This window comes from Hyaena hyaena, unplaced genomic scaffold, assembly GCF_003009895.1.
Source record: "Hyaena hyaena isolate Hyena2069 unplaced genomic scaffold, ASM300989v1 scaffold_116, whole genome shotgun sequence".
Lineage (NCBI taxonomy): Eukaryota > Metazoa > Chordata > Mammalia > Carnivora > Hyaenidae > Hyaena > Hyaena hyaena.
Genome location: NW_024080748.1, coordinates 1,148,602 through 1,166,330, shown reverse-complemented (window position 1 = coordinate 1,166,330; position 17,729 = coordinate 1,148,602). Strand labels below are relative to the sequence as shown.

The 17,729-nt window shown below is 41.8% G+C and overlaps 1 protein-coding gene across 4 annotated transcripts in view; it reads left to right on the top strand.

Annotated features, from left to right (window-relative positions):
• SERGEF (secretion regulating guanine nucleotide exchange factor) overlaps positions 1-17,729 on the top strand; it is a 231,267-nt gene that overhangs the window by 5,810 nt on the left and 207,728 nt on the right. For 2 of the 4 annotated variants that reach the window (XM_039236804.1, XM_039236803.1), the window contains exons 4-7: positions 563-657; positions 5,533-5,593; positions 10,411-10,524; positions 13,424-13,486. In XM_039236804.1, coding sequence (XP_039092735.1) covers positions 563-657; positions 5,533-5,593; positions 10,411-10,524; positions 13,424-13,486 — 333 coding nt within the window. The remainder of the gene's footprint in view (positions 1-562; positions 658-5,532; positions 5,594-10,410; positions 10,525-13,423; positions 13,487-17,729) is intronic. The other 2 variants (XM_039236806.1, XM_039236805.1) reach the window with 2 other exon arrangements.

Genomic DNA, 17,729 nt, shown 5'->3' with positions numbered 1-17,729 from the left:
TGGTCAGGCCAAATGGTTCTGGTAACGGTCCTCTGATCCAGACTTATTCTGTAGACAGTAGGTTATCTCTGTAGGGGAAACACTTAATATGCATCAGTCCAGAGTACCTGAGAGGAGGGTGCCAAGCCACACACATGCTGTTCCTTTTCCCAAACTCATCAGTTGGTTAGGTTACCCCTTTTCCCCTGGAAAGCAGTAAGCATGCGAAGGGGCAGGGAGAGGGGCCTGGAGTGTTAAAATAATGAAAATTATGTCACATGGAAGTATGTAAAGTGGGGTATAAGTATCCTCCCACCCCAGCACCAGGCTAACGTTCTATACAGATAAGCTGCCATTAATTAGGTAGTGTGACAGAGAAGCTGGAAAGTGCTTAACCCAGTCAGTGCCTAGTGTTTTTATTCCTAGAGGAACAATGAAAGCAGAGACTGTGGTTTGAATGCGCTGAAGTACAAGCCCCTCTTCTTCCTCTCATTCCCTTTGTTCCTCCCATCCTTCAGCATTTACCCACTGGTCACAGATGTCTTACTTCTGAGGTTATGATTCAAATATTTGAATTTTGCAGAAAATGGTCAAGTTCTGTCATGTGGATCCAACTCTTTCGGCCAGTTAGGAGTTCCTCATGGCCCCCGAAGATGCGTGGTTCCCCAGGCCATCGAGGTACGGATGGCACCTAATATGTGGCTGCCCCATATACTGTTAAGGCATTTCCCTCCCTAGACTGAGAAGTTTGGCCCCTGAAAACCCATGGGCCACTTAAAATTTAAGTTGAAAACTTAGGTTCTTCTGGGAAGGATTAGGTTGAGGGGGTGGAGGCTGTGGTGAAAAACCTCTGCTAGTCCTCATACACATTATAAATTTTTGTGAAATAGAACAATGAAGGTAATATATGTCACAAAAGCATTAATAACATTTTACAGTTCTAGAATTAGTAATAGTGGGAACTATGTTAGAAACAGGTCCAGACAGAAGTGACTTACCTAAAGACACTAAACTTGGCAAATAGTGTAAGCCAGAGTGCCCAGTAAAAATATGGGTGAGTCACGTACATAATTTAGAATTTTTTAGTAGCACTATTCAAAGAGTAAAGAGAAACAAGTGGAATAAAAATTTTAAAATCACAGCTTTATTGAGATAGAACTGCCATAGAATTTACTCTTTAAAAATGTATAATTCAGTGGTTTTTAGTAGATTCACAGAGATGTGCAGCCATCAGCATTATCTAATTTTAGACCATTTTCATCACCAAGAAAGAAACTGTGTACCCAATGGCAATTACTTCCCATTCTGCTCTTCCCCAGCCCCTGGCAACCACTAATCTGTCCCTGTGGATTTGCTATTCTGGGCATTTCATATAAATGGAATCACACAATATGTGGATTTATGTGTCTGGCTTCTCTCATATGATGTTTTTAAGTTTCATTCATATTGTGGCCTGTAGGTGAAATTAATTGTAATAACTTAATCCGATGTATTCAATGGACTATTTCATTTTATATGTCATTAAGGTAAAAATTTCCTAATGAGATACTTTATAGTCTCTATTTTTTTAAAGTTTATTTATTTATTTTGAGAGTCAGAGTGTGCGTGTGTACATGCTTGTGGGAGAGGGAGAATCTTAAGCAGGCTCTGTGCTGTCTGCACGGAACCTGAGGCAGGGTTTGATTCCATGAACTGTGAGATCGTGACCTGAGCCGAGATCAAGAGTTGGGCACTTAGCCAACTGAGCCACCCAGGTACCACTGTATTCTCTATTTTAGACTAAGTTGAACTCTGGTGTACATTTTGTACTGCAACTGAATCTCAGTTCAGTCTAGTCATACCTAGCCACATTTCGGCTGATCAGGACCTGCATGTAGCTAGTGGCTTCACAGTGGACAGCACAGGTGCTAGACAGGACTCCTGGCCCTAGTTCAGAACTCTTTCCACTGCATCATATTGAAAATGTACACATTTTTGTGACATTTATATGGTAAGTGGTCACAAGAGATTTATGGAATTTTGAAAGAAATATGCTGGGATCTAAAATGAGTTTACCACCTAAGCTACTCACGTCTAGCTAATTTTCTTGAACTCTGACTCAGAGTGAAAAACAGATCTGTTTTCATTGGAGAGACCTTGGTTTGCTCCTGTCATGTTGCTGAATTACAATTGCTGGTCTGTGGGATATGATTTGAGGTCATGATCTGCACCGGGTTGTAGTGTATTTGGGCTGCTGTAACAAAAATACCATAGACTGAATGGCTTAAACAACAAACGTTTGTTTTTCACATTTCTGGAGGCTGAGAAGTACAAGATCGGGGTATCGGCAAATTTGGTGTCTAGTGAGGGCCCACTTCCTTGTTTTAGACACTTATTGTGCTGGACTTTCAAGACTTTGGGGGCCCTTTTTTTAAAGGCCTTTATCCCATTCATGAGGGCTCCATTCTCATGACCTAATGAATCACCTCCAGAAGACCCCATTTCAAATACTGTCACACTGGGTAATAGGTTTCAATATATGAATTTCAGGAGAACACAGACATTGAGTGTGTAGCACACACGGTATGCACAGAAATCTAGCTTCTTTAGTCCCTGTTGTAGGAAGTGGTACCGTTGCCAATTACCAATGGATGGTTTTTTAAGAACCTATATACATTATAATTTATTTATCTTAGGATACATGATTAAAGAAGATAGAGGAGAACAGTGGTTGAAATATGTTGCATGACAGAATCAGGAGGTGAAAGCATTTGACAGGCTGTATCCTCTTGAACAATGGGAGGAATGTGCCAAAGTGAAATATAATAGAAATTCATTCATTTATCTAATAGCAGCTATTTTGTATAGGTGCTGGGTTTAGGCACTGGGGACAAAGGCGAGGGTCTTAGCATTGGAGGTCTTGGAGTTTAGTGGTACATGTTAGCATTTGAAGGTCTTAGAGTTTAGTGGTACATGTTAGATATAGAGACTCCTATATGTTAAACTATGGTTTAACAGATGCAGCTGTAGCCCCAAAGGAGGGAATATTTAAGTATTTCTAGGGGGGAGGTGGAGTGAGAACAGAGTCTTGAAAGTTGAATAGAAATATACCTGACTTCAGATAGGATGCACAGAGCAGGTACAAAAGAACATTCCAGACATAAGGAACAGTGTAAGCAAAGGTGTAGAAGCATAAAATATCAGGGTTTTTGGGTGGGGTGCCTGCGTGGCTCAGTCGGTTAAGTGTCCTACTTTGGCTCAGGTCATGATCTCACAGTTTGTGGGTTCAAGCCCTGCATCAGGCTCTGTGCTGACAGCTAGCTCAGGGCCAGGAGCCTGTTTCAGATTCTGTATCTCTCTCTTTCTCTGACCCTCCTCTGCTCACACTCTCTCTCAGAAATAAATTTTAAAAAACCATTAAAAACAAAATATCATGGTTTGGGAGACCGCAAGCAGGTTAGGATGCTTGGAATATAAAGAAGTGGTAGAAGTGCCATTGGGAGGGGACAATCAGGGAGGTAGTGGATGGCAAATGGTAAGAACAGTGTGTTAGGGAGGGGCCCGAAGGGGTAGTGTGGAGGAAGATTATTCAGGATACCCTTCGTAATAATCCAGACAAGAGGTAATCCTGGTCCAAACTAAAGCCATGGCAGTGGGGATGGAGATGAAGGAATGGAGGTGAGTTGAAGAGATTGAATCTACATCTAAAGCCCTTCAGTTTTTTTGTTTTTTTGTTTTTTTTGTAAAGAAAACATATTTAAAGGACAATACATTCAAGTTGTATTAGTAGTAAGATTTGATCTTCCCCAAAGCTAATGTGATTGTGGGATACATTAACAGAAATATAGAAGAAGAGGAGCCAGAGTCCTGTCCTTTTTTGTGCTAATCAGACTGTGTTTTGGATGCTGTATTCTGTTGAATATTCTGTTGATTTAGTACTTAGGCCCTGGGCATAAAGGTGAATAAGACTTAGATCCTGCCCTCAAGGGTCCTAAAGTTTAGAAAGACCATGTGGATCTATAAATAAACACATGTGGTAAAGCTGCATAGGAGCTGTGATTGATGCATATAGCCCTCCCCCTTTTTTTTACAGAGAGAGAAAGAGAGAGAGGGAGTGCTTGCATGCACACATGTGCAGGGGAGGGGCAGAGAGAGAGGGAGAGAGAGAATCTTAAGTAGGCTCCATGCCCAGTATGGAGCCTGACACAGGGCTAGATTTCACAACTGTGAGGTCATGACCTGAGCTGAAATCAAGAGTTGGACGCTTAACTGATTGAGCCACACAGGTGCCCCAGTACAGTCCCTTTTAAAGAGGGAGGTTGAGTAACCAGAGCACATTTAGAGGAGAGAAACCAGGAAGAGAATGGAATTTGAAGCCAGGTGATCACTGATGGCACTGGGCATGTTTGGCTTAAAGAAGAGATATGTATTAGTTATCTCTTACTGTGTAATAAATTACCCTAAAATTTAGCAACTTTAAACAACAAGTATTTACTACCTCAGTTTCTGAGGGTCAGAAATCTGGGCACAGCTTAGCTGGTCTCATGAAGTTGCAGTCAGGATGTTAGCCAGCACTGCATGCAGTCCGCTGCTGGCTCTGGGCTGGGCTGGCAGATCTACTTCCATGCTCTCCCACCCGGCAGGAGGCTTCAGTTCCTTTCTATGGGATTGTTCAGGCATGGCATCTGGCTTCCTCCAAGAATGATTCGAGAGTGAGGCCAAGCAGGAAGCCTCAGTGCCTTTTATCACCTAGTCTCTGGGCCACTCATCACTTCTTTATTCTTTTCACTAGAAACAAGTCACTAAGTCCAGACCACATTCAGCCAGAGGGGAATTCAGCTCCACATCTTGAAGGAATGGGTCTCAAAGAATTTGAAGATTTAGTTTTAAAACCACCACAAGACATCTTAGAGAGGACGTGACAGTGGTCTTCACATCTTTGGAAAGCATAGTGAGAAGCTACAGGCAGATAGGTTTGGCTCCAGCTAAGGAGATAAATGGAACTGTGCAAAGATGGGATAGGCATCTGGGGAAGTAGTGAGCCTGTGTCACGGGAAGTAGGTGCTCGGCAGGGGTTGGGTGATGATTTACTAGGGTGTTGTGGAGGGGATCTGGCATTGAATGGGGATTGGACTATATCAAAGGTCATCCAACTAGAACTTTTGGTAAATAAATTTTTATTGGAACACAGCCATGCCCATTCATTCATGTTTTGTCTGTGGCTGCTTGTATGTTACAAGGGCAGAGTAGACTTCTATGACACAAATCATATGGCCTGCAAAGTCTAAACTATTTACTGTCTGGTCTTTATTGGAAACTTTTGCCAACCCCTGGACTGGATGACCTTGAAGGTCCCTTGCAGCCCTGAGATATATTGTGATATATTATTTTTAAAGGCCTTTTCCTTTTAGGGATACATATAGAAGTATGGAGGGATGGAAATGTTGGGAGCTGGGGACTCTGAACCAATCAGACACGTAATGAGGGCCGTGCTGCATTGTGTCAGGACGTGAATGGCGTAACATTTTGCAGATGGGTGATTCAAGACCTCATCCCTTTTCTTTGTTTCGACAGCTCCTGAGAGAGAAAGTTGTTTCCGTTGCTGCTGGACTGAGGCATGCTTTAGCTGCTACAGGTGATCATTTTGCTTTTAGTTTCAAAATAGGTACATCACAAGGAAAAGCAGCGCTCTAGAGCAAACAAACTTTAAGGAGTAATTCACAGTGCCCTGCTGTGCTGCATTTCTGATGAAAAGGAGGGGACATAAGGCCAAAGTCATGTGGGAAAACTTTAGCAGGTAGGTTGTAAAGAAATGAAGTTTTCTAGCTCTTTATTATGTTCTGGGCATGATGCTAGGTTCTCTTGATTTAATTAATGCCTTACTTAATACTCACAGCCTTGCAGTGACGTGAGTTACATTTTTACATGTGAGGAAACTGAGGTCTGAAGAGGCTAAATTGCTTGTCTAAGGTTGCACAGAGGGTAAGGTGGTAAAAGGTAGAGCTGGGAACAGAGTCTGGGATGGTGTAGTTTCCAAGGCCCACATTCTGTGCTGTGAACTACACTGCTTGCCTAATGCATTTTAATGTTTATTAATTTAAAAGCTTCAAACATGCTTGTCTTGAAGGTAGCAAGTGGAGAGAGGCGGTGGTGTGCGGAAGAGCAGCGGCTCTTTTTTCTTCCCCATGCTCGGTCTCCTGCTCCCACTTTTGTGGCATGAAGGGCAGCCCTAACTGGCTGCGGCAGCTGAGGCTCAAGTGTGGATGCAACCCGTAGTGGCCTGGGGAAGGTGGAGGTGGCTTGGAAGGGTCCGGTGCAGCACTGTACTGATGTCGTCTGGGGCTTCGTGTTGCTCATGCATTAAAATTTTTTTAACACTTTTATCCTGAGGTAATTGTAGATTCACATGCAGTTGTAAGAAATAAAATGGATCTCATGCACTATTTTCCCAGTTTCTCCCAGTGGTAACATTTTGTGAGACTGTAGTGCAACAGTCCCACCAGCCTTGATACGGTCAGGATACAAACAGCCCATCACCACAGCCATCCTGCCTGTGGCCCTTTCATAGCACCCATTTTTATACACCTTTATATATGGCTTTTATACACTTTTACGCACCTTTTATAGATCCACTTCCTGCCTACCCTCACTCCTTCTTAGCTCCTGGCAACCACTCTTCTGTTCTCTAACAATGTCATTTCATGAACATTATATAAATGGTATCATACAATATATAGCTCCTTGAGGTTGGCTATTTTTGCTCAGTCTGATTCCCTGGAGAGTCATACATGTTGTGAGTATCAATAATGTGTTCCTTTTTATTGCCAAGTAGTAGTATTCCATGGTAGAGATGTACCACTGACTTAGTCATCTTGGGCTGCTGTAACAATGTACCGCAGACCCAGTGGCTTAAACAACAGGCATTTTCTCAGTTATGGAGGCTGCAAATCCACGATCAAGATGCCATGAGGGCTGGTCTCTGGTGAGGCCTCTCTTCCTGACGTGTAGGTGGCTGCCTTCCTGCTGAGTCCTTCTAGGGCGTTTCCTCTGGGCATCATAGAGAGAGGGAGACATCTGGTGTCTCTTCTTTCTTTTTATAAAAAAATTTTTTTAATGTTTTGTTTATTTTTGAGAGAGAGAGAGAGACAGCATGAGCAGGGGAGGGTCAGAGAGAGAGGGAGACACAGAATCTGACACAGAGCCCGACACGGGGCTCGAACCCACGAACCATGAGATCATGACCTGATTCGAAGTTGGACACTTAACTGACTGAACCACCCAGGCGCCTCTGGTGTCTCTTCTTTTTATAAGGACACCAATTCTGTCAGAGTAAGGCCTCGCTCTATGACCCATTCAACCTTTATTATCTTTTTACGGACTTCTCTTCAAATACAGTCACGCTATAGATTAGGGCCTCAACATATGAATTTTTGGGGGCACAATTCAGTCCACAACAACACAGTTTCTTTCACCATTTACCCATTGAGGGACATCTGGTTGTTTCTAGGTTCTGGCTATTAAGAATAAAGCTATAAACATTGTGGGCAAGTTTTTATGCAAACATAAATTTTCATTTCTCTGGGATAAACGCCCAGGAGTGTGATTGCTGAGTTGTATGGTAGTGATTACATTTTATAAGCAGCTTCTCCTCTTAGAAATTAGCAGGACTGGAGAATGGCCTATTATTGGTTTAATTCCCCCTCTCCTACCAACTTTCTCTAATTGCTAGTCTTATGTGTACATTTTTGTCCAGTCACAAAGCAGTACAGTTTCCATTATGTGTTTGATTAACTTAATTGTAAGTCCTCTTCTCTCCCATTTAATCTGTAAATATTTCTGCAGCCATCTCTAAATGATAAGGACTCTATTGAAAACATTAACAAAATACCATCATCACACCTATAAGATAAATACAAGATAAATCTGTAATTTGATCAAGTATCCAGTATTTACATTTCCTTGACTGTCTTAAAAAATATATTTTTTTAACAGTTTGTTTAAATCAGTATTTGAATTATGTCTATACACTGCAGTTGGTGAATATGTATGTCAGGTATCTCTATTTTAAAAAATATTTATTTATTCCTCTGAATTTTTTTATTGTGATAAAATATACATAACACAGTTTACTGTCTTAACCATTTTTAAGGGTATAGTTGAGTGATGTTAAGTGCATTCACATTATTGTGGAGCCATTACTGCCAATAATCTCCAGAACTTTTTTTTATCTCGTGAAACTGAAATTATGTCCACTAAACAATGACTCTCCATTCCCCCTTTCTCCCAGCCCCTGACCACCACCATTCTACTTTTTGACTCTATGATTTTGACCACTCATACAGGTACCTCGTGTAAGTGGAATTTGTACGGTATTTGTCTTTTTGTGGCTTATTTCATTTAACATCATGCCCTCGAGGTCTATCTATGTTGTAGCATGTGTCAGAATTTTCTCCCTTTTTAAGGCTGAATAATGCTCCATCACTTGGATATGTCACAAATTGCTTATCCATTTACCAGTTGATAGACACTTGGGTTGCTGCCATGTTTTAGCTATTGTGAATAATGCTGCTATGAACATAGGTGTACAAATACCACTTCGAAATCCTGCTTTTGGTTCTTTAGGGTATATACCCAGAAGTATATGGGTATACTGGATCATACCATATTGCTGGATCATATGGTAATTCTATTTTCAATTTTTTGAGGAACTGCCATACCATTTTCCACAGTGGCCATACCATTTTAACTTCTGCCAATAGTGCACAAGGGTTCCAAATAACTCCACATCATTACCAACATTTGTTATTTTCTGTTTTTTTTTTCTTAAATAGTTTATTGTCAAGTAGGCGTACATATAACACTGTTTTTTTTTTTTTTAATAGTAGTTATTCTAATGAATGTGAAGTGGTATCTCATTGTGGTTTTGTTTTGCTTTTCTCTAATAATTAGTGATGCTTTTCTCTAATAATTAGTGATGTTGAACATCTTTTCATATCTGCTTTTTCACCATTTGTATATTTTCTTTGGAGAAACGTCTATTCAAGTCCTTTGCTTATTTTTTGAATCAAGTTTTTTGTTTTTGTTGTTGAGAGATTTTTTCGTTGCTGTTTTTTAAAGTAGGCTTCATGCCCAGTGTGGAGTCCAATGCAGGTCTTGAATTCATGACCCTGAGATCAAGACATGAGCTGAGCTCAAGAGTCGGATGCTTAGCTGACTAAGTCACCCAGGTGCCCTTGTTATTGTTGAGTTTTAAGAGTTCTGTATATATTCTGATTATTAATCCTTTATCAGATATCTCGATTCATTTTGCTCCCTTTTTTCCCCCTTCCAATTTATTTGTGGAAGAGATGGTAAATTTTGTATTCTTTCCTTTTTTTTTTTTTAATGTTTATTTTTGAGAGAGAGACAGAATGTGAGCAGGGGAGGGGCAGAGAGCAAGGGAGACACAGAATGCAAAGCAGCTCTAGACTCCAAGATGTCAGCACAGAGCCTGATGTGGAGCTCGAACCCACGAACTGTGAGATCATGACCTGAGCTGAACTCAGGTGATTAACCGACTGAGCCACCCAGGTGCCCCTGTATTATTTCAGTACTGTGTTTTGCTCACATTGTGCTCAGTCATCATCACTTATATTTCACAAAGCAGACTTGTGTGTTTACAGTCTAAAGGACGGTTGTTTATAGGATACTTTGGAGGAGAGGAACCTTAATGTGCCGTTGGGTGACGGATCCTAGTTACACACATCTGACCATAGATGTAAATATATAAAATGTCATCTACACATTTATATGAGATTCAGAACATGGGCACATGAATTAGATTCAGTGGATAGGGAAATAAAAGGCCATTTCACTGAAGTAGTAACTATTAAGAAGCTATCTTGCAGTCATAAATATGTATTTATTTGGTAATTAGGAATCACTGAATCTATCTTGGTGCAGTAGAAAAGACACTGCATTAGGTGGTAGGAGAGCTGAGTCCTAGTGTTTTCTCTGCTACTGGCTCCCTGTATGACCTTAGGCAGATCACATCCTCTCTTCAAGGCCTCAATTTTCTCACCTCTTAAATGTGAGGAATGGACTTGATAATCTTCAGGGTTCTTTCCTATTTGGTCTGGAGTTTGAGTTGTCCTTTCAGGTTAGTCATAAATAAGGTGTTGTTCTAGTATTTTGACTGTAATTTGAAAAGTAATTTGTTCTGGAATTTCTTGGAGGGAGTTTTAGTATATGGGAATTTTCTTGAATGGTCTTAGATTGCCCTGAAGATTGGACTTGTGATTGGCTTGGTGAGAACCAAGCCATAGGGCCCCTTGAAGCACTGAGCTTCTCCAAGTATGCGTGTTAACTGAGGATGAATTGAGAATCTCCCATAGTAGTGAGGCTCAAAAAGCAATCTGGTAGTAATCCTGTTAAGCACATTTTCTTCATTTCCTCCTCTGTTCCATTGGGAAGTAAGTGGCAGTGTGTTCCAGTGGGGAACTGGTTTGGCATCATCTGGACGGCGGTTGTGCCCAGGGCAGACCCTCCCATTGTTTTTGACAGCAAAGGAACCAAGCAGAGTGACAGGTAAGGCCCTTATTTCTTGAGTCCTATATTTATTCTTTGTCAAAAAATAGTGACGCACACATGTAGAAAATGGGTAAATGGAATTTTGCTTTTGCTATTTCTTAGTTCCTGTGTCTTAAGTCTCTGTGTTAGTTGGTCTCTTAGTCTTGTTAGACTTTTTGCGGACCCAGTAAAATGCCCCCTCCTCGCCGCCAGAGTTTGCAACCTGTTGAGAGATAGATGTGAGTCAGTTAAGTGGAGACCAGAATAGTAGCCCTAGAACTATTAAAAATTAGGTTGGAAGACATGACTTAGGTGTTTGGAAATCATGTGTAGCAATAGTGAGCCTCTGGATTCTGAATCCCAGATTGGATTTACTCACCAGGCACGGTAGCAGCTGCATAGCATCGGCCCTACCAAGCTCACTGCACGGCTGGGAGCGCATGGGGAGGCACCCTCTGCAGGTGGGCACATCCCAAAGGGAGAACCTAGAAGGACTATGCCTCGCATGCCCAGTTCCTCCTTCCCAAAAGGAAAGCAGGAGTGAGTGAGGAGGTGGAGAGAGGGTCAGCCATGTTACTGTAGGGAAATCTCTGTACATGAGCACATGAGTAGGCAATGAGTGTTCTGCTCATGGGTCTGTTGGTGGGTCTGTGTGGTCATTTAGCCTGTAGGCTTCCTCTTCTGTTTTTCACTCTGGTGCTCAGTCTCTTTCAGCTCCTCTCTCTGCTCACCTCTCCCTCTGCTCTATGCTCTCACTGTGGGCCCCTCTCTTTCTCTGTATATAGCATCATGTCTGTGTCTCCTCTTGTTCCTTTCTTGCTCTCTTACTTTGTGTCCCAGTCTTCTGAGCATTGGCTGTCAGAAAAATAGGAAACCTCTATTCTCCTCTAGGTGAGAACAAAGGAGGAATTTTTAAGGGTGGGATAGGAAGTAGGGAAATAATGGAAGGGAAAGCCACAGTGGGAGTGATGTACCAGGTGTTGGAGTCGTTCTGATTTTCCTAAGTCCTGGGGTCTCTCCTGTTCAGCTGAGGGCGAGATTGGTCGCCCTGAAGCCCAGGGGTGGAGTTGGGGAGGATACTCTTAGAGAAGGAGAAGGGGGCACTGGATGCCGGGCAGGCAGTCCAACTCACATGACATTGAAAGCATTCATAAAATAACTCATACTTGCCAAACACTTTTTCCTGCCTCACCTAGGTATTCCCTGCTCCCTGGGCATTTCCTGCTTTCTCATTCCTCTGTGTCTATGGGTAAGCTGAGCCCTGCCTGAGATGTCTTTTCCTTCCTGTTCCTTCTGGTAATCTTTATTCTACTGTGATAATTTTTCAAAGCATAGCTCAGACACAGCTTTCTCAGTGAAGAGTCTTCCCTCTTCTGACTCCATTGCATTTTCTTCGCATGCCTGGGTAGCACAATGTACTATATTACTATGAATTGTTTGCATGTTTCCCCACATGCCAAAGACTGAGCTTTCTCAGGGTAGGGACTGTATCTACTTTCTCTTTCAGCCTAGGACTTGTAACTGGAAGAAATCAGAAATGCTTTTATATGATTTAAATGACCTGCTTGGGTTCTGTTTGGGGCACAGCTTAGGTTCCAAGTTGATTGGAGGAGTTTTCTTTTTTTTTTTTTACAAATAGTTTATTGTCAAATTAGTTTCCACTTAACACTCAGTGCTCATCCCCACAAGTGCCCTCCTCCATGCCCATCCCCCGCTATCCTCCTCCATGCCCATCCCCCCCTGATTGGAGGAGTTTTCTGATGAGACATTAGGATAGGTCGTGAGCTTCTTGCCCTCAGTCTTTCCCTTTTTATTCCTCCATTGTTCCGTACTTGCCACTGCTTCTGGAGCTGGAACCTGGGTGTCCTTTCCCTGCCTGCCCACAAGGCCCTGTGCTTCCTCTCTGGTGAATGTGTTGAAACACATGTTTTGTCCCTTTCTCATTCTACAGGATACTTGAAGGTATGAAGGGCATTTTATTAAGACACTAGTTAATTAAACAGTGTCAGAAAAGACTGGGCCACCTTGGGTGACTGAGTTGGTAAAGCGTCTGACTCTGGCTCAGGTTATGATCTCACGGCTTATGGGTTCGAGCCCTGTGTTGGGCTCTGTGCTGACAGCTCAGAGCCTGGAGCCTGCTTTAGATTCTGTGTCTCCCTCTCTCTCTGCCCCTCTTCTGCTCGTGCTCTCTCTCTCTCTCACTCTCTCTCCTTCAAAAATAAATAAACACTAAAAAAAAGTGTCAAAAAAGAGTTACAGAATAAAACTGTATTTCTCTGCATGTTAGACCCAGTGACCACAGTTTCTAGCAAAATTGGTTGGGATTATAACCAATTATAGTCAGTGTAGACAGTATAATTAAGGGAGGAAAAGTGCTGGGTTTGGAAGGCAGGTTCAAATTCTTAGTTCTGCCTGTGTGTTCTTCGGAGTCCTGGGTTTGCCCGCATGTGTCGGCAGCTGAATGTTTGAGATGCCGGTGCTTCTAGGCCCGCTGATGGACAGAGCTAGGAGTCGGACGTGTGCACACGCATATTTACACATATGTACACCTGTGTCTATTTGTTTCTACCAGAAGCTATGAGTTTACAGTGATTTCTCTAAGTACAATCTACTATCCCATGGTCAATTCTAGCCTTCCACCTTTTATGTCTGTACCTTTCCTCTTCTCCCTGATAGTGAGAAATCTGGCTTCTGTATCCTCAGTACATTTACTTATTTGTTCAATCTCTTGGTATGTAACTAGTCTCCCCACCTTGTCATCTGTGTTCTTGGTCAGCGCCACCAACTTAGACCTGCCTGCTCTGGCTGCAAGTTTCCCCTGGGCCCTGGTGGTGCTGCCTCAACCCTTCTCTGCCCAGTTTGTTCTGTTATAAATGTGATTTCAAAAGGTTTTTTTTTTTTTTTTTTTTTTTTGTAGGCCTGGAGAATTCTAAAGCAACCTGTGTTCTTGCTGGCTCAGACCACTCAGCTTCACTGACGGGTTGGTACCAGCTCTCTTAGTTTAATACTCCATTCAGAGTTTTGCATGTTACTGCCTCACATGGTGGATGTTGGACAGAGGGAAGAGCTGAGTCAGATTTCTGCTGCCCCCACTGGTCTTATCTTAGGAAGTTACTTTACCTTCTGAGGCTGTTGCCTTATCTATCAAATACTCTGGGCAGTTTTGAGAAGTAAAGATGAAAATACATGTAAGGCGTCCACATGAAGGAAACACAAGCTCACTTCTTTTCCTCTCAACTGTACAGCAGGGATAAGAATATCTTCCTCTGAGGGTAATTGTGATTGCCAAATCACACAGCCAGTAGTTTATATATCACATTGTTATCTTATCCATCAGATCCATTTTGGTGTCTAATTCAACTGTGCATTCTCTCTAGCTGTTTGCTCTCAGATTAACCTGTTTTATCCACCTCTCTCTTCTAGCCTATTTATCTACCTCTCTGCTCTGTCTGTATTCATCTACTCTATATTTATCTACTCATCTCCATTTTTATTTACCTTTCATCTTTGTATCTTTCTATCTAATCTATGTGTGTGTTATCTTTCTAAATCGAGTTATGCACATATATCTCTAATTTATTTTGTATTTTTATGTATTTTTCTAATCTATTTTGTATTTTTATGTGTTTCTACAATCTGTTCCATCTCTTTGATCCCGCCATCTCTCTGTCTAATCTGTTTTTCTCTCTCACATTATATCTTTTCTTTTTGACTCTGCATCCTTCCATCCGTTTGACACACCCCCACGAATATGGTACAGACTTTCCATTGGTGATGCAGCATTTTTTTGGAAGTGAAGGTGACCTCTTCCAAAGGTTTTCTTTCAAAGCCAAGATTGCCCTGATCCCTACCAGTAGACTGAGACAAGAGGTCTGTGAGATTTGTTTTGTTAAGACCTCTCACGTGAAGCTGGATGCAGGGTATTTTTTAAGCGAAGGGGAATGACTTTCATATATAGTATTTTCAGTGTTCTATGTGGAAATTAGGGTGTGTACATAGTATGTGTAAATTAACAGTGACATGCATTCTTTGACATCAAACTTGTAATGTAGTCCAACTGAGAAGCTGCTACTGTTTCCAGGATACAAGAACCATAGTGTGAGAGTTTAAATACACTGCAAGTTCTACACTAGAGACGACTTGTTATTTAACAAATTCAAAATAACCAGCTAACAAAAGAAACATCTACTTTTAGCCTATGTCTCCTATTTGGTAGACTTACGTATATGTTAAAAGTGTTGAGTTGAAGTGGATGCCAACTATAAAGGACTCCCCTGGGCATCTGGCCCCACCTCTATAGAGGAAGGGCTGTGGTTCCTGGGGTGAGAAGGGACTAGTTCATGGCCAGTGAGGGTTGAGGAAGGTTGGTTTTTTTTTTTTTCCCCTCCCCTCCCCTTCCCTTCCCTGTTTATTTATTTATTTTGAGAGAGACAGAGAGCATGAGTGGGATAGGGGCAGAGAGAGAAGGAGAGAGAGAGTCCTAAGCAGGCTCCACACTGTCAGTATAGAGCCCAATGTGGGACTCCATCCCATGAACCGAGAGATCATGACTTGAGCTGAAATCAAAAGTCAGACACTCCACTGACTGAGTCACCCAGGAGTCCCAGGAAGGCATTCTTTTCCGAGAATAAGAGTATACTAAGAGATGTTTCTAATCTGTCCTAATTAGAAATGGTCAGCATTATGTAAACTTAGAGATTCTCTAATTGCTAGCTAACAGTTTCTTTGAAAATCTTGTAATTAGTGAAGTTATTTATTATTTCATATGTGGAACACTTTTGTTATGGTGTTTTTAAAACAGATGCTGAATTTTTATTTTATTGAGATATAATTCATATATAAAATTTTTCCCTTTAAAGTGTATAATTTAGTGATTTTTAGGATGTTCAGAAAGGAAATTGGTTTTTGATATTTTAAAAGTGGGTTAAAAATTGTCAAGATTAATAACCCTCCTTCCTGGTCTAGTTCGAGCTGTTACACATTGGATTTTGCTCATTGCTCTTTAGACCTTTCCTCTGGAGTTGTGGTGGATTATATAACTATTTGGCATTGCAGCAGAATTTAATTTTGCCTGCTGATGCAACAGTGTAATGATCCGCGTGTGGAAGACAGTTTGTCTTTGCAAAAAAGCTGGGTTAGACTTACTAAGATAAATGAAGGCTTATTACAGACACTGGCTCACTGTCAGTAGCATCTTGGTAGCTAACTGGTCCATTAAATTGGTTGAGACTTTGCCGAGGAGGTCCTCCTAAGGGACCTTCATGCTTTATATACTCTGGTGAAGTCCAGGGCGGTTGCCCTCTCTCAGGGTATGAAATAGACCAAGTTCACATTATAGAACTGCAGAATGTCAGTGTTGCAAGGTCATCTGGGCGACAAAATGGCTCCACTGATTTACAGTCCCTCATTTCAGACCTGATGAAACAGAGGCCCAGAATGTGAATGATGCGCCCAGTATCAACAAGCCATTGAGGGGCGTCTGGGTGGCTCAGTGGTTTAAGTGTCTTGGTTTTCAGCTCAGGTCATGATCTTACAGTTCGTAGGTTCAAGCCCTGCAATGGACTCTACGCTGACAGTGCAGAGCTTGCTTGGGATTCTCTCTTTCCCTCTCTCTCTGCCTGTCCCCTACTCATTCTCTCTGTCTCTCTCTCAAAATAAGTAGATAAACTTAAAAAAAAAAAAAGTGATTGAATAGCAGCTCTGGAACTTGAACCCAGCATCTTGGTCTGATGTCCTTTAGTGATACTGTTTGGCTTTCTACCAGACTGCCCTATGGCAGGCAGTACTGGAAAGCTTTTTTGGGACGTCACAAAATGCAGTGGACGCAGAGGCTCTTTATGAACCGTGTGATCTTGAAAGTCACTTAACATCTCCAAGCCTTGATTAATTTATCTTCTAGAAGAATGCTGTCTGCTATAATGTGTGCCACATTTCAAAAAGTAAAAAGCAGGTAAATTAATTTTAGTTACTTATTTTACTTAACCCAGTATATCCATAATATCATTTCAACCAGTAATCAATATGAATTTTATTAAGGAGCTACATTCTTTATTTTAATGTTTATTATTTATTTATTTTGCGAGGGAGAGAGAGAGCATGAGAGAGTATGTGTGAGAGAAAGCTAGTGGAAGAGGGGCAGAGAGAGAATACCAAGTAGGCCCTGCACTGTCAGCGCAGAGCTTGATTCGGGGCTCGATCTCACAAACTGTGAGATCATAACCTGAGCTGAAATCAAGAGTCAGATGCTTAACAGATGCTTAACCCGCTGAGCCACCCAGGCGCCTCCTGTCCTTTTTTTTTTTTTTTTTTTTTTTGGTGCTAAGTCTTTGCAATTTGTTGTACTTTTTTGGTTTTACAACACTTCTCAATTTGGACTGTCCACATTTCACGTGTTCATTAGCTACATGTGTGTGCTGTGTGCTATAGAGTACAGTGTAGAAACTTAGAATGTTAGGGTCAGTTGCAAAAGCTCTTAGAGGCCATTCAAAGAGTCACAGAGTATGGGGCGCCTGGGTGGCTTAGTCGGTTAAGCGTCCGACTTTCGCTTAGGTCATGATCTCGCGGTTGTGGGTTCGAGCCCTGCGTCGGGCTCTGTGCTGACTGCCAGCTCAGAGCCTGGAGCCTCTTTCGGTCTGTGACTCCCTCTCTCTCTGACCCTGCCCTGCTTACGCTGTCTCTCTCTCTCTCCTAGAAATAAATAAAACATAAAAAAAAAAAAATTAAAAGAGTCACAGAGTATAGGCTCATGGGCCAAATTGTGTAGCGTATGGCTCCATTTGGTGTGGCTTCCAGTTAAAAATGTTTTAGAATGTGAATGCCTTGTAATGCATGTGTCCTCCAGCGTACCGGTGTCACCCACAAATCCCTCTTGGGGTTGGTATCATCGGTTATGCTGTCTGCCCTTCTCGGCCAATGGCCCTCCCCTCTGAGTTTCAGCTGGTGAAACTAAGGCCTAGGAAGTGATTTGTCCAAGGTCAATAGCTAGTTAACAGGTCCAGGAATAGAAGCCAGAGTCTCTTGACTCTGAATTTGCCCTCTTTCTGTTAATTCTCATTGTCAGTCAGTCACATTGCTGCTTATACCTGAGGAAGACTAGGAGGTTCCAGTCAGCAGCATTGTTTTCTGCTGAGCAAGGCGTGTAGAGAAGTTCTCCCAGATCTGAAAAGTTTAACCGTAAATAATGTATTTTTTAACGTGTTATGTTAAAAAGTTAATATATATTT